The sequence below is a fragment of the Schistocerca serialis genome, chromosome 5 (genome assembly GCF_023864345.2).
Source record: "Schistocerca serialis cubense isolate TAMUIC-IGC-003099 chromosome 5, iqSchSeri2.2, whole genome shotgun sequence".
NCBI classification, from domain to species: domain Eukaryota; kingdom Metazoa; phylum Arthropoda; class Insecta; order Orthoptera; family Acrididae; genus Schistocerca; species Schistocerca serialis.
In genome coordinates this window covers 684,519,550-684,533,019 of record NC_064642.1, presented here as the reverse complement: position 1 = coordinate 684,533,019, position 13,470 = coordinate 684,519,550, and the positions used below count along the sequence as shown (strand labels likewise).

Below are 13,470 nucleotides of genomic sequence, written 5' to 3'. Positions count from 1 at the left end.
TTAGCAGTTAAGTCCCATAAGATTTCACATACATTTGAACAACATCGAACAATTGTGGCTCGACGACATAGTGCATTGTCATCCATAAAAATTCTATCGTTGTTTGGGAGCATTAGGACCATGAATGCCTGAAAATGGTCTCAAAGTATCCAAACATTACCATTTCCCGTCAGTGACCCATGTAAACACAGCCCACATCATTATGGAACAATCGTCAGTTTGTATAATGCCTTGTTGACAACTTGGGTCCATGGCTTCATGGGGCCTAAGCCACTCTCGAACCCTACCATCAGCTCGTACCAACTGAAATCTGGAGTCATCTGACCAGGCGACGGTTATCCATTCGTCCAGGGTCCAACCGGTATGGTCACCAGCCCAGGAAAGGCAATGCAGGCGATGTCGTGCTGTTAGTAAAGGCACCCGCGACTGTCGTCTGTCACAGCCCATTAACGCCAAATTTTGCCGCACTGTACTAACGGATATGTTCCTCTTATGTCCCACATTGATTTCTGTGGTTATTTCGCGCAACGTGCTTCTCTGTTAGCACTGAAACCTCTAAGCAAACGCTGCAGCTCTCGGTCCTTAGGTGAAGGCTGTCGGCCACTGCGTTGTCCGTGGTGAGAGGCAACACCTAAAATTTGGTATCCTCTGCACACTCTTGACACTGTGGATCTCGGAATGTTGAATTCCCTAGCGATTTCCGAAATGGACTGTTCTAAGCGTCTAGCTCCAACTACTACTCCGCCTTCAGAGTCTGTTAATTACCCTCGTGCGGCCATAAACCCTCTCACATGAATCACCTGAGTACAGATTACAGTTCCGCCAAGGCACTGTCCTTTATACCTTGTGCACGCGATACTACCGCCATCTGCATGTGCGCATATTGCTATCCCATGACTTTTGTCACTTCAGTGTAATAAACTGTAAGGGCGCTTGATTCCAGTTTTCTTCTCGTTAGAGGTGACCATCGCCTTTATTGCACACTCTTCTTTCTCGATTGTGTTTAACGGACAGTTTTTGGCAACCTCTGTTGGTGTCACGAAAATGTAATTCTAGGAGACGTTAGTAGACTTAAAAAGGCGATCGCGCGATGTGCTACACTGGTGAAGACATTGGACTCTTTCAGGTGGAATGGCGATCAAATTTAAGGTCAGGCTTCAAAGATTGATTTCCCGTGGTTTGTAAGGCAAGTGCTAGATTGGGTCCGTTGGACAGAACGTGACTAATTTCTTACCTAAATGCCCTAATTGAGGCTAAAACACTCTTAATTTTCCAGCTGTCATCACGGACGCACTAATTAAGCTGGTACCGATAATTCGCTATCCGTGGGAGTTGGTTACGCTTATCGAAGTAGCGGGGAAAATGGCACCGGCGATATTGTAAAATAATTTGACGAGTGGTACTAGACGTGTAATGTGATGGAGGAAAAAATGCTGTTAAGTACAGTGTGAAAAGAGGCTCACAAATATTAAGACTGATCTTGGTAAGATTTCAGAGTAGTGCAAAGATTACGTTTAGAAATGTAAAACTGCGCACTTCACAAAAGAGAGAGAAAAAACGTGGTTCCTTGCGACTGCCGTATCAACGAGTCGCAAATGGAATCTGCCACCTAATACAAGTAGCTAGGTGTAATATTTCGTTGGGATATGAAACTGAAGGATCACTCTTGACTCAGTTGTAGGTAAAGCAGGTGACAGACTTTAGTTTGCTGGTGAGTATTTGGGAAATGCAATCAGTCTACAAAGAAGATTGTTTACAATTCACTCATCCTACATTCCCGGGTTCGATTCCCGGCGAGGTCAGGGATTTTCTCTGCCTCGTGATGACTGGGTGTTGTGTGATGTCCTTAGGTTAGTTAGGTTTAAGTAGTTCTAAGTTCTAGGGGACTGATGACCATAGATGTTAAGTCCCATAGTGCTCAGAGCCATTTGAACCATTTTTTTGAACTCATCCTACAGTATTAAAGTATGTGGGACTTATGCCAAATAGGGCTTCCAGGGATCACTGAACGCGTACAAAGAAAGGCGGTGCCAATGGACGACGGTGAAGGTTTGTGTGACCCGCAAGAGATTTTTAGAGGTGCTGAAGAAACTGAAGTGAAATACCCTGGAAAGAAAATGCAAGCTATCCAGAGAAATTTTACAATCCTTGCGTTTTGTCCAGAGCTTTGCAGGACGTCATCAGATGTGGATTAGCGGAACGAGGAGCACCTCCTAAGAGGCAAGCGTAGCTCTGATCGAAACACTAGGAACGGAAAAGTTTTAGAGACCACAGAAGAGACGCCAGCAGCTAAGACGTCCTGTCGTCGAAAACCTTCGTGGTATATCCAGATAAAGCCTACTTACAAAGTTTCAAGAACCACCTGTAAATAAAGCATTTAAAAATATATTACAAACCCATACGTATCTCTCGCGCAGGGATCGTGAGAGCGCGCATTTGAGTCATTCTTCCCGCGCAAGGAACGAGAAGCAGCCTGTATTACGAGTACAGAGGAGAGTACTCCCTGCCATGCACTTCAGTGACTTCCAAAGAATGGGTGCACGAGGGTCAGTCAAAAAGTAATGACTCATGTTTCTCTTTTTATCTGTCAAGAATTTAAAATGCAACTACGTAATTGAAAACCACACCATTAAAGATTAATTTATGACTTTTCAGTAAAATCTCTGTCCATTTCCACAGTTTTGGTCCATCTTGTTAGAAAGACACGCGTTCCACTGTGCTAAATTGCACCATCTTGCTTCCGAAGCCATCGACGCACGGACCTTTTTTTACAGCCTTTGATTTTCAAAGCGAATCACGCGATGAGGTGTTTTTAGTGTCCCGAACAGATGGATGTCTGTTGGTGACAGATCAGGGCTGTACGAGGCATGAGGCAAGACTTCCAATTTTTACAATATCTTCAGTGGTGTGACGACTGATGTGTGGTCTTGTACTGTCTTGCAAAGGAACATCCGCCATAGCTTTTGTTGGGCGAACTGAAGACGTATTTTCAGCAGTTTGAGGGTTCTGACTTAATGGACAGAATTTATTGCGCATCCCTGCTCCAGAAAATGAACCATAATCTCACACGGAAAGTTACTTGGGGTCACAGCAGTCGCCGCCTGCCACGCCGCATTTCGTCAGCCAGCACTGTTTCCAGCTTCGTAACAGCGACGAAGCCGTCGTCCAACAGTGCTAATTTCCACCCTTGCAGCACAGTATATATTTTTCAGTCTTTCGCGAATGCAGATGGGCGTTTCACCTTCTTCGTTCAAGAATACTACCACATAATGCAGGTTAATACGAACATCGATGCCAGCCATTTTGCAAGCGACTTCAGTACTGGCGTCTCTTGACACAGAGTTACTACTACAGTGGACTGGAGAAGTAGCATTGCGGAATAGCACCAAATTCAAATTTTTCACTTAAAGGTTATTTAAGGAGAAAAAAAGGACGCATTGTCTTTTGAATGACCCTCGTAGTAGACAGGGGAGGGCATTACCATGAAAGCCTGGCGCCATTAGACGGAACTGTTATTGCCAGGTCATGGTTTTAATCTTCTGTACAATCGCGTCATAAGCTGAATGCGAACGAAATCGCTAAAAGAGAACCTCGGAAAAGAGTGCTCGCATACCGTTGGGTACACCTCCCATAGTGAAGCACTTGATTGAGTGTAGCACGACTCTGGGGCCGAACCGTGTTACAGATAACGTAAAGTACTTCAACAGCTGTGTGTCATATCACTGCAGAGTTACATATTCGATGAAACCTCAGAACTGTGAAGTATCTCTGTAATGCAGAACGATTTACCAGTAACCCTTGCCATTAAAGTTGGGCGAGCGTCTCTAAAATGGTTCAAATGGTTCTAAGCACTATGGGACTTAACATCTGAGGTCATCAATCCCCTACACTTAGAACTGCTTGAACCGAACTAACCTAAGGACATCACACACATCCATGCCCGAGGCAGGATTCCAACCTACGACCGTAGCAGCGGCGTGGTTTCGGACAGAAGTGCCTAGCGAGCGTCTCTGCAAAGTTTTCTGCAAAACGGGCAAACTTGACACACACTGCGCCATTTTGTTGGAGACGCGCCGTAGTATGAGCTGTTCTCGTGGGTTGGAGACATTGACGTTTTACTAATCGTTCAGACGTCTTTGGTAAAGAAGCTATTATTTCTCTGAATGCCGCCAGTGTGGTGACGGAGCAATGAAAGGTGGTGCTGTCGCACACGCCTCAGCCGCGGGTTGGCTCTTAGGCAGCCTGCCCCGTGTGGCCGTACGGGACCCTGCACAGGTGCCTCACCAGCTGTGGCGAGCACGGCAAGGTGCGGCGCTGAGCGGATGATGCAACTCTGCAGCGAATGTGCTCAGACGCCGGCCCCGACCAGGTGGCTCGGTCACCACGGCCCCGCCTCTGATAAAGCGTGTGTGGCGGCGCCGCTATCGCCGGCGGCATCTGACATGACTGCCGCTCCGATATGACGCTCCTCGCATCACTAGACGTTGAGGCTGAAGCGCTGAGCCCGACTCACGCTAGACCTCAACGGAATGGAACGTCAGGTGACCTCACCGTCAAATTGTATTGGGTTCACCCTAGACAGTGTGTCAACTCGACGTCACTTCACTTATCCCAGTACCGAACGGCGGAAGTCAGGTTTGAGAACCGTCTGTGGTACAAAAAGGTGGAATCTAGTGAAAAATTGGTTCTGTCTTGACGTTTCGCCAGGGCGAGTAGCTGGCATTGTCAAGCTTCACCCCCTACCCCCCCTCGCCCCAACGTGGTGGAAGACACAGCACCAGCAGTGGAGGGTGAAGCTTCGTCAACAAGCGGACACGAAAGTCTTAACAACTTTGTACCGCACATTTGCCAAATGCAAATTTTTCCTAATATTCTAAAAGAATATTTTACTCTTCAAGGAAAATTTGTTATAACACTTGCACTTTATAAATTTTGTGTCAAGCCGTATACTGATTTTATGCATGGAATATTTGTTCTTCATTGCTCGTATTTGAACCAACCCGCCAGGGTAGCCGAGCGCGCTAACGCGCTGCTTCCTGGACTCGGGTAGGTGCGCCGGCCCCGGATCGAATCCGTCCGGCGGATTAACGACGAGGGCCGGTGTGCCGGCCAGCCTGGATGTGGTATTTAGGCCGTTTTCCACATCCCGCTTGGTGAATACCGGGCTGGTCCCCACGTCCGCACTATTTCACGATTTACATTAGACACAGGTAGTTGGGGTACACTGATTCCGTCCTGGGGGGGGGGGGGGGGGGAGGGGGGTTAAGGAGTGGCGGCAGGAAGGGCATCCGGCCATCCCTAAAAACTAACATTGGCAAATCAGTTGTAACCACGCCGACCCTGCGATCGCTGCGGGACTATGGCGTAAGTGAAAGAATTGCTCGTATTTGAACCCGCCTGGTTAACTGCACGTGTTGAGGCGATCGCTTCCGGAACGGGGAGGTATGCCGGCCCCGCATCGAATCCGCCCGGCAAATTAACGACGAGAGGGTCGGTGTGCCAGCAAGTTTGGGTGTGTTTTTTAGGCTGTTTCTCACATCGCGCTAGGTGAATACCGGGCTGTTACCCATATCACTCTGATATACGCTACGCCACATTTAGAACACTTGTTTACTCTGTACTACTACTGTCCTCTGGGGTGAATAGAAGACTTTGGTCTCCTTTAAAATCTCTCAGCAGCCGCAGCATTTGCATGTAACAGCCACGGTGGTTCAGTCAAAAACAGCATGATCTCCATATTCTAATAAAGTCATTTTGTGTTGCAGAAAAGTTTAAAATACTTTTGTTTCAGTATTAAAGTGGAACGACCACATGAAGCTAGTTATATACTGAAGAGCCAAATAAACTGGTACACTGTCTAATAGCATGTAACGACCCCCGCGAGCCCGCAGAAGTGCCGCAGCACGACGTGTCATGTACTCGACTAATGTCTGAAGTTGTGCTGGAAGGAATTGACACCATGAATCCTGGAGAGCTGTCCATAAATCCGTAAGAGCACGAGGGGGTGGAGATCTCTTCCGAACAGCATGTTGCAAGGCATCCCAGATATGCTCAATAATATTCATGTCTGGGGAGTTTGGTGGCCAGCGGAAGTGTTTAAACTCTGAAGAGTGTTCCTGGAGCCACTCTGTAGCAATTCTGGACGTGTGAGGTGTCGCACTGTCCTGCTAGAATTGCCGAAGTCCGTCGGAATGCACAATGGACATGAATGGACGCAGGTGATCAAACAGGATACTTCCGTCGTGTCACCTGCCAGTCGTATCTAGACAAATCAGAGGCCCCGTATCACTCAAACTACACACGCCCCACACCATTACAAAGCCCGCACCAACTTCAACAATCTCCTGCTGACATTCAGGGTCCATGGATTCATGAAGTTGTCTCCGTACCCGAACAAGTCCGTCTGCTCGATACAATTTGAAACGAGACTCGTCCGACCAGGCAATGTTTTTCCAGTCATAAACAGTCCAGTGTCGGTGTTGACAGGCCCAGGCGAGGCGTAAAGCTTTGTGTCGTGCAGACATCAAGGATACACGAGTGGGCCTTCTGTTCCGAAAGCCCATACAGATGATGTTTCGTTGAATGATTCGCACCTGACGCGTGTTGATAGCCCAGCATTGCAATTTGCGGAAAGGGGTGAACTTCTGTCACGTCGAACGATTCTCTTCAGTCGTCGTTGGTCCCGTTCTTGCAAGATCTTTTTCCAGCCGGAACGATGTCGGAGATTTGGTGCTTTACCGGATTCCTGATATTCACGGTACGCTCGTGAAATGGTCGTACAGGAAAATCCCCACTTCATCGCTACCTCGGAGATACTGTGTCCCATCGCTCGTGCCCCGACAATAACAGCACGTTCAAACTCACGTAAATCTTGATAACCTGCCATCGTAGCAGCAGAAACAGATCTAACAGCTGCACCAAACACTTGTCGTATACAGACGTTGCCGACCGCAGCGCCGTATTCTGTCTGTTCACGTATCTCTGCATTTGAATACGCATGCCTATACTAGTTTCTTTGGCGCTCCAGTGTAGAAAGAGCAGTTGCCAGACAGATCGGAAGAATTCTAAAGAAATTTTATCATGTAAGCAGGTTGCAAAACCCTCGTGCAACCTGTTCGTTCAGTAGTGCTCGTCTGTCTGGAACTCGCAAATGTGGGATTCAGAGGCGATGCAAAGAAGAGCGCCGCTAGAGCGTTAGGGAGAAGCGCATAAGGCTCCAGTTGCAGGCGGTACAGGTGAGACAATCTGCATCGTGCAGAAGTTTACTGTACCGAGAACATACCTACGTAGAAGAGTCAGGTAGTACAGTACTTCACCCTACATAAATTTCGCGCAGTATCCACCACGGGAAAATCTGAACAATTAGAGCTCATACGGAAGTTTACAGATAGTCGTCTTTCCCACAAAGCTCATTCGCGAGTGGGACAAGAAAACAAGGGGGTGATGGGTGGTGTCTCATGGTACCGATAGTACCCTCCGCCGCACTCTGTAAGGTGGCTTGCGGATTATGGGTGTACAGCTAGAATGTCTAACGCATTTTACGCCCGTTGTGGGCTGTAGTATGATGAGGCGTGCGGATCCAATTCGACGATGTGTTCTCGGGTTCTGAGACTTGCTCACACACCAGATTTCTTTTGGAATCTTGTCAAACCTAACACACCGGAGACGGTACTCCCAGAAACTTTACATATACATGAAATGTATATGTAAAGGTTTAGCCAAAGCAATTTAAGGCGACCACTCGCATAAGGCGGGAAATCCGCGTTAAAGGTCTAGGTCCGACACCAATTTTCACTGTCTTCGTTCCCTTATACAGCTGATAGTTATTCGTACTCGCAACTGCGAATACATCTCACATATTTCATTGCGGCTGTAGTCGTCGCAGAGCGAACGTGAGTGCATGTCCGAAGGAGTATCGGCCTTCTTACCACAGACACCGCCGTGTCGTATCTTCACCTGTTCGTCGGAGTTAATGACTGATCCTTTTGATAACACATACACGAAAAAGACACCACACTACCCCGAAAGACTGTCGTCATGACTTTGCCAGAGCAGGTAGCAGCCTTGAATTTCTTCTTCTTTGGTGACTGCGGATGCTACTCCAGTGACTGCCAATTTGTTTTCGGCTCGAGGTGATGCACCGAGGTTTCGTAACCTGTAACGATGCGTGAGAGATCTTTCCATTGGCCTCAAACTGTTCCAGCATTTCATATAAGACGCCTTTTATTTGAAAGTTATGGTCCGTTATGGGGATTCATGGAATCCATCTTGAGCACACCTTTGAGTATGCAAGTGTCTAATGCCCACCGACAGCTGTAGAGAAAATGGTCGATTTGTGGTCTTTCGGTCTGTATGAGTAGTAGCATCCGCGAAATTCATCTTGTCCGGAGCAGTCGCAGCGACAAGACGTCCCGAAAGTGTCCCATCATGGAGCTTATTCTTCACTTCGTGACGCTGTAAGTCTCTTTATACACAGTCGTTTATGGAAGTTCTCAAAGACTTCTTTTTCCACAACCAGAATCCAGTTACAGCATATTGCTCGTAACGAGTACCTCGTGTAGACGCCATTTTGATGGTACACTATAGCTCGGAATTTTTCCAAACTTCGAATACACGCGAAAGAAACAAGAGATTTGAATTATCTGGACCAAATGTACAGGGGCAAGCGATATTCTGCTACATCTAAATACATTGCCCGCGAGGTACTATACAATGCATGACGGAGGCTACTTCGTACCAATATCACAGTTTTCCTGCCCTATTCCATTCTCTTGTGGAACGAGGGAAAATATCTGTACTTATATTCCTCAATACGCTCACAAATATTTCCAAGTTATTCCCATGGTCCCTACACACGACGTATGTGATGAAGCAGCAGAACTGTCACGTAGCCATCCTCGAATACTGACTTTCAAATTTGCCTAAAAGGGTAACCCTTTGCCTTGCTTTCAGGTATTGCAATTTTAAGTTTGCTGAGCAGCTCCTTCGCTTACTCGTATGGACAGAACAGATGTGCTCTGGTCCTAACTCTGGAGCGTTAGTCTCGAACTGATTGCCTTCAATGCGATTACTTTGTAGACGCGCTGTGCATTTGCCATAATACTTTCATTCTCCTCCCTCCCTACTCTTTCTCGTGTCCGCCCCATTTCGTATCAATTCTTGACGTTACTCAATATCTGTGTATCATGGGACGAGCTCCAAACGTTACTCACTGCTCTTCTAATCTGATACTGTCGGCTTTTTTCTCTTTGCTATGAACGTTGTCTTCCATTTGTCCTGCCGGCCGAAATGGCCATGCGGTTAAAGGCGCTGCAGTCTGGAACCGCAAGACCGCTACGGTCGCAGGTTCGAATCCTGCCTCGGGCATGGATGTTTGTGATGTCCTTAGGTTAGTTAGGTTTAACTAGTTCTAAGTTCTAGGGGACTAATGACCTCAGCAGTTGAGTCCCATAGTGCTCAGAGCCATTTGAACCATTTGTCCTCATTTAAAGAGAGTTGTTTTTCATTACATCTAATGGAAATACAGACGCAGCGTACATGTACGTTTGATAGCAGGCTTCAGACACTTCAACAACCATCATGTGATCGCGTTTTTTGCTGGTCCGTTCGTAACTCGCAACTATGTGGTATTAAACGCCTACACCCTGTTAATTCCAAAAAGTCTCCGGCCTGCATTGCAAGGGCGACCTTGTTGTTCTCCGTGCACGGTAACTGTTGTCTTCGTTGAACTTAGACGTCTACCGACATATTTTGCTGCAGTGGTATGAAAGACCTACTGGTCCACACATGCTGTATTCTACGTATGTCAATGAGTCTCTCTCCCTTGCTAATTGAGAAAAGATAACTATACATTTCCCTCCCTCGATGCAAGCTTCCTTTATAACCGCATATCACTAGTTTCTAGTTATGAGTCACTGGCACAATGAAACGATTCTCCTTACAATCTACAGTAAAGATATCTCTCACCTGCATTTCGAAATAGATTTTAACGCATGGCGTTATGTTTTGTTTTCTATTTCCCGTCCCCCCTCTTCCTCCTTTCCATTCCGTATGTTCTCGGAATGGGGAGACAGTTCCTACCAAGATATGATCGTAAGGCTTCTTCACGTTCAACCTTAAAAATTCGAACGAAATATTTGACTGATAGAGATAACAAAATCTTCGAAACAAGTAAGGAGCAGAGCGTTCTCTATAAACGGCGATGATGTTAATCTCAGAAAACTGTGTGTCAGATATAAACGGAGAAAAGTACTGCGATAAGCACCAATCTTATCATGTCCTCTGATTTATTTGCAAGAGACCTTTGGGTGGTACCGTTCACATTGTAAGTCTCCTTTTCTGTCCCCTAGCCTTCCTGATGTGTGTGACACACACACACACACACACACACACACACACACACACACACAGACAGAGAGAGAGAGAGAGAGAGAGAGAGAGAGAGAGAGAGAGAGAGAGAGAGAGAGAGAGAGCAAAGGGGATTTAACGTCTTGTCTGGGAACAATTCGAACCATGGAGTAGTTGGGAGCAGCACATGTGCACCCAAACCTGAAAGGTGCAGCAAAACTTTGGTTAGTCTCCCATGGGAATGTAAGGTTTTACAGAAACCACATGCGCTGTTCCAGTTCTTTGAGCAGAACCAATCTGTGATGGAAATTTCATATCTCAGAAACTGAGGTGAAAAATGTCGCAAAAATTTCGACTCGACGTTATGAAAAACCTACAGAACATTCCTTGCATTGTTAGACGACTTCTTGGATGTCGTTGAAAATACGTTTGGTAAAGCGAGTTCAGTTTTATGAAAGGTAAGCTTCTGCATACGTTCTATCACTGAATGTGTCGATTTCTGAACGTAGTATACTCGCTCAACAACTTGGAGTATTTTGCATTGAAAGAAATTTAATGGTGAACTTCAACGTTGTTTTCAGTTTTCAGAGACTATACTGACACATCCGAACTAAGGCGTGATTATGTTGCATTCAGTTTCTGACAAGTATCAAACCATTAAAAATCAGCTAGTTACAAAATGCCTTCAATTCGATCTCTAAGTGCACGCGAATGGCGTGATGTTCGGCACTCCAGTTCAGTGAGGTAAAACAAAGTTTGTTATTTTAAAATCCGTCGTTTTCCAAAACTAGTACGGTACTTCTTCTTAAAGGTGATATTCCAGACTAACGTTAGTCTGGAAGTAGATTCTTTCGTGACCTGTAAACCTTCGCAGCACTTACACTTATTGTGAGTGCTTCTTCTTCTTCCGATTACATCTCCAGCGCACAGAAACAAACGGAGCTCCTCGTTTTCAGCAACCTGTGAGACAGTCGAACGCTAACTGAGTGATTAAAGCTTGCGGCCACAGTAGCTGGAATTTCCCCCGTTGCACAACGCGCGTCGTTCAGGTTGTCTTGCAGGCTAGTATGCCTGGTTACGTCAAAGGCGGGCTGGCGAATAGGAAGGCGGGACAGCACGACGACCAATCAGGAGGCGCAGACCAAGGGGTGTGTGGAGGGCTTGGCTCCGTATAGAGCTGGCAGCCAGAGCCGCTCGTAGATATCATTCATTTGTGAGGCAGTGCTGTGTGACAGTGTATTCGTGGCGCGTAGTTTATTCCGTTTATACTACTGAATCTGCGTATTCTTCGCCATGGGTATGAGGAGCAATACCAGTAATAAGGTGAGCGTGCCTGTAGAGAGAGTTTTATTGATTTTAGGACATGCTTTCGTGAAGCGATATAGCGCTGGTGTATGTGAAGATCGTTTTTTATCGTTTCTGAGTGGCTTTGACTGACGTGTAAAGAACGCTAAAGTAACAGTTTTAAAGACTGGTGTAAGATACATAGGCATTTGCTTCAATTGCTTTATTGTTTGTATATCGCAATTTAAACTATCGGAACGTTAAGTCGAATTCTTGTTTGCACCGCGGTCTTATACAGAAGGTAGGAAAAACGGCGAAGAAACTTTAAAATATATCGAGACCATTCAAGATAAATTGATTACTTCAACATTTCTGATCTTCGAATAGTTTAAGCTCTGCTTATGTTCCGTAGCCCCAGTTGCGACACTTGCTGCTGTCGAAATGCAGACGTGTGCTTTCGAATTGTGCGCTTTGAGTTTTGCGATGATGATACGACTAAGTGAACTGCTCTAAACTGTGAAAATACGAAGTCGACTGGGATAAGAAAGAACTAACGAGAATATTTGCATCAGCGTTTCTGCAAAGTCATAGAAAAGCCACTGTTGTTAAGTCGGAGTAATTGGTGTGTTGCACACTGTTCATGTGGCAGCGTTGTTTTATCTCAACTTTTTGTTGACCTCGGTCAGCACACACTTTGTTTGCAGGCGTAACTGTACTGCTAATCTGATTTTGCATGTGTCCTTTTATTTGCAGATTCGTGAACAATGCAAAGAGCTGATGCTGTCAGATCACCAAATCCACCAGATCATGGACAGACTACTGGAAGATATAAAGTTGGGGCTAGGAAAGGAGACCCATGCGAAGGCCATTGTGAAGTGTTTCGTGACATACGTTCAGGACTTGCCCAATGGGAAAGGTAAGCTTGATTTCTCTCTTTCTCCCCCTCTAACATGGAGATTATTTAATTTTTTGCTATTGCTTTAATATGTCAATGTTTTGTTTATTAGAACAAGGGAAGTTCTTGGCACTTGATCTGGGAGGTACAAACTTCAGAGTGCTTATTATAGAACTAGAGGGAGAAAAGTTTCACATGGATTCTAAAATATACGCCATTCCTCAGAGTATTATGCTTGGAACAGGTGTACAGGTATGTTGTTACACTATAATGTATTATTGTGTTCAGTATCTCCCTCTTTCCTTCTGAAATCAATCAATCCATCAAACTGCCCTTGTTTTTCAGCTGTTTGACCACATTGCTGAATGTTTGGCAAACTTCATGAAAGAGCATCAGATGGCCCATTTAAGATTACCACTGGGATTCACCTTCAGTTTTCCACTCACTCAGAAGGGTTTGACAAAGGGATACCTGGAAAGGTGGACCAAAGGCTTCAACTGCAGTGGTTGTGTTGGTGAAGATGTGGTTCAGTTGTTGAAAGATGCTCTAGCAAGGAGAAATGTAAGTGTATTATTGATTTTTTAAAAAAAAAAAAACTCTACTTAGATCATACATGGTATTGCAATCACATCAGATATGTTGATCAACTTGGAAAACAAAGGGTACCAGTAAATATTCCACTTAACTTTTAGGTAAACATTAACACTATGAAACAAATCCATAATGCACTGTTGAAAATGATTTTCTGCCAGTGGAGCATGTAAGTCATCTCGTGCAACTGGGCCCCTGTTGCTAACCGTAGAAAATGTCATTTCAATGGTGTTTTCTCTTGTGAATCAAAGTGAAGCCACGCAAGGCAGTTTGGTCTTAGTATGAAATATGTTATTTTTAATTCTGAATAGCCAGTACAAATAGTTTATGCATATCTGAATTAGTGTGATGAG

The 13,470-nt window shown here is 45.5% G+C and overlaps 1 protein-coding gene across 5 annotated transcripts in view; it reads left to right on the top strand.

Moving 5' to 3' along the window:
* Window positions 1-13,470, top strand: part of LOC126482270 (hexokinase type 2) — a 252,029-nt gene that overhangs the window by 227,126 nt on the left and 11,433 nt on the right. For 4 of the 5 annotated variants that reach the window (XM_050106252.1, XM_050106253.1, XM_050106254.1 and 1 more), the window contains exons 2-4: window positions 12,385-12,547; window positions 12,639-12,778; window positions 12,872-13,087. In XM_050106252.1, coding sequence (XP_049962209.1) covers window positions 12,385-12,547; window positions 12,639-12,778; window positions 12,872-13,087 — 519 coding nt within the window. Of the gene's footprint in view, window positions 1-11,511; window positions 11,671-12,384; window positions 12,548-12,638; window positions 12,779-12,871; window positions 13,088-13,470 lie in introns of those variants that run through there. The other variant, XM_050106255.1, reaches the window with a different exon arrangement.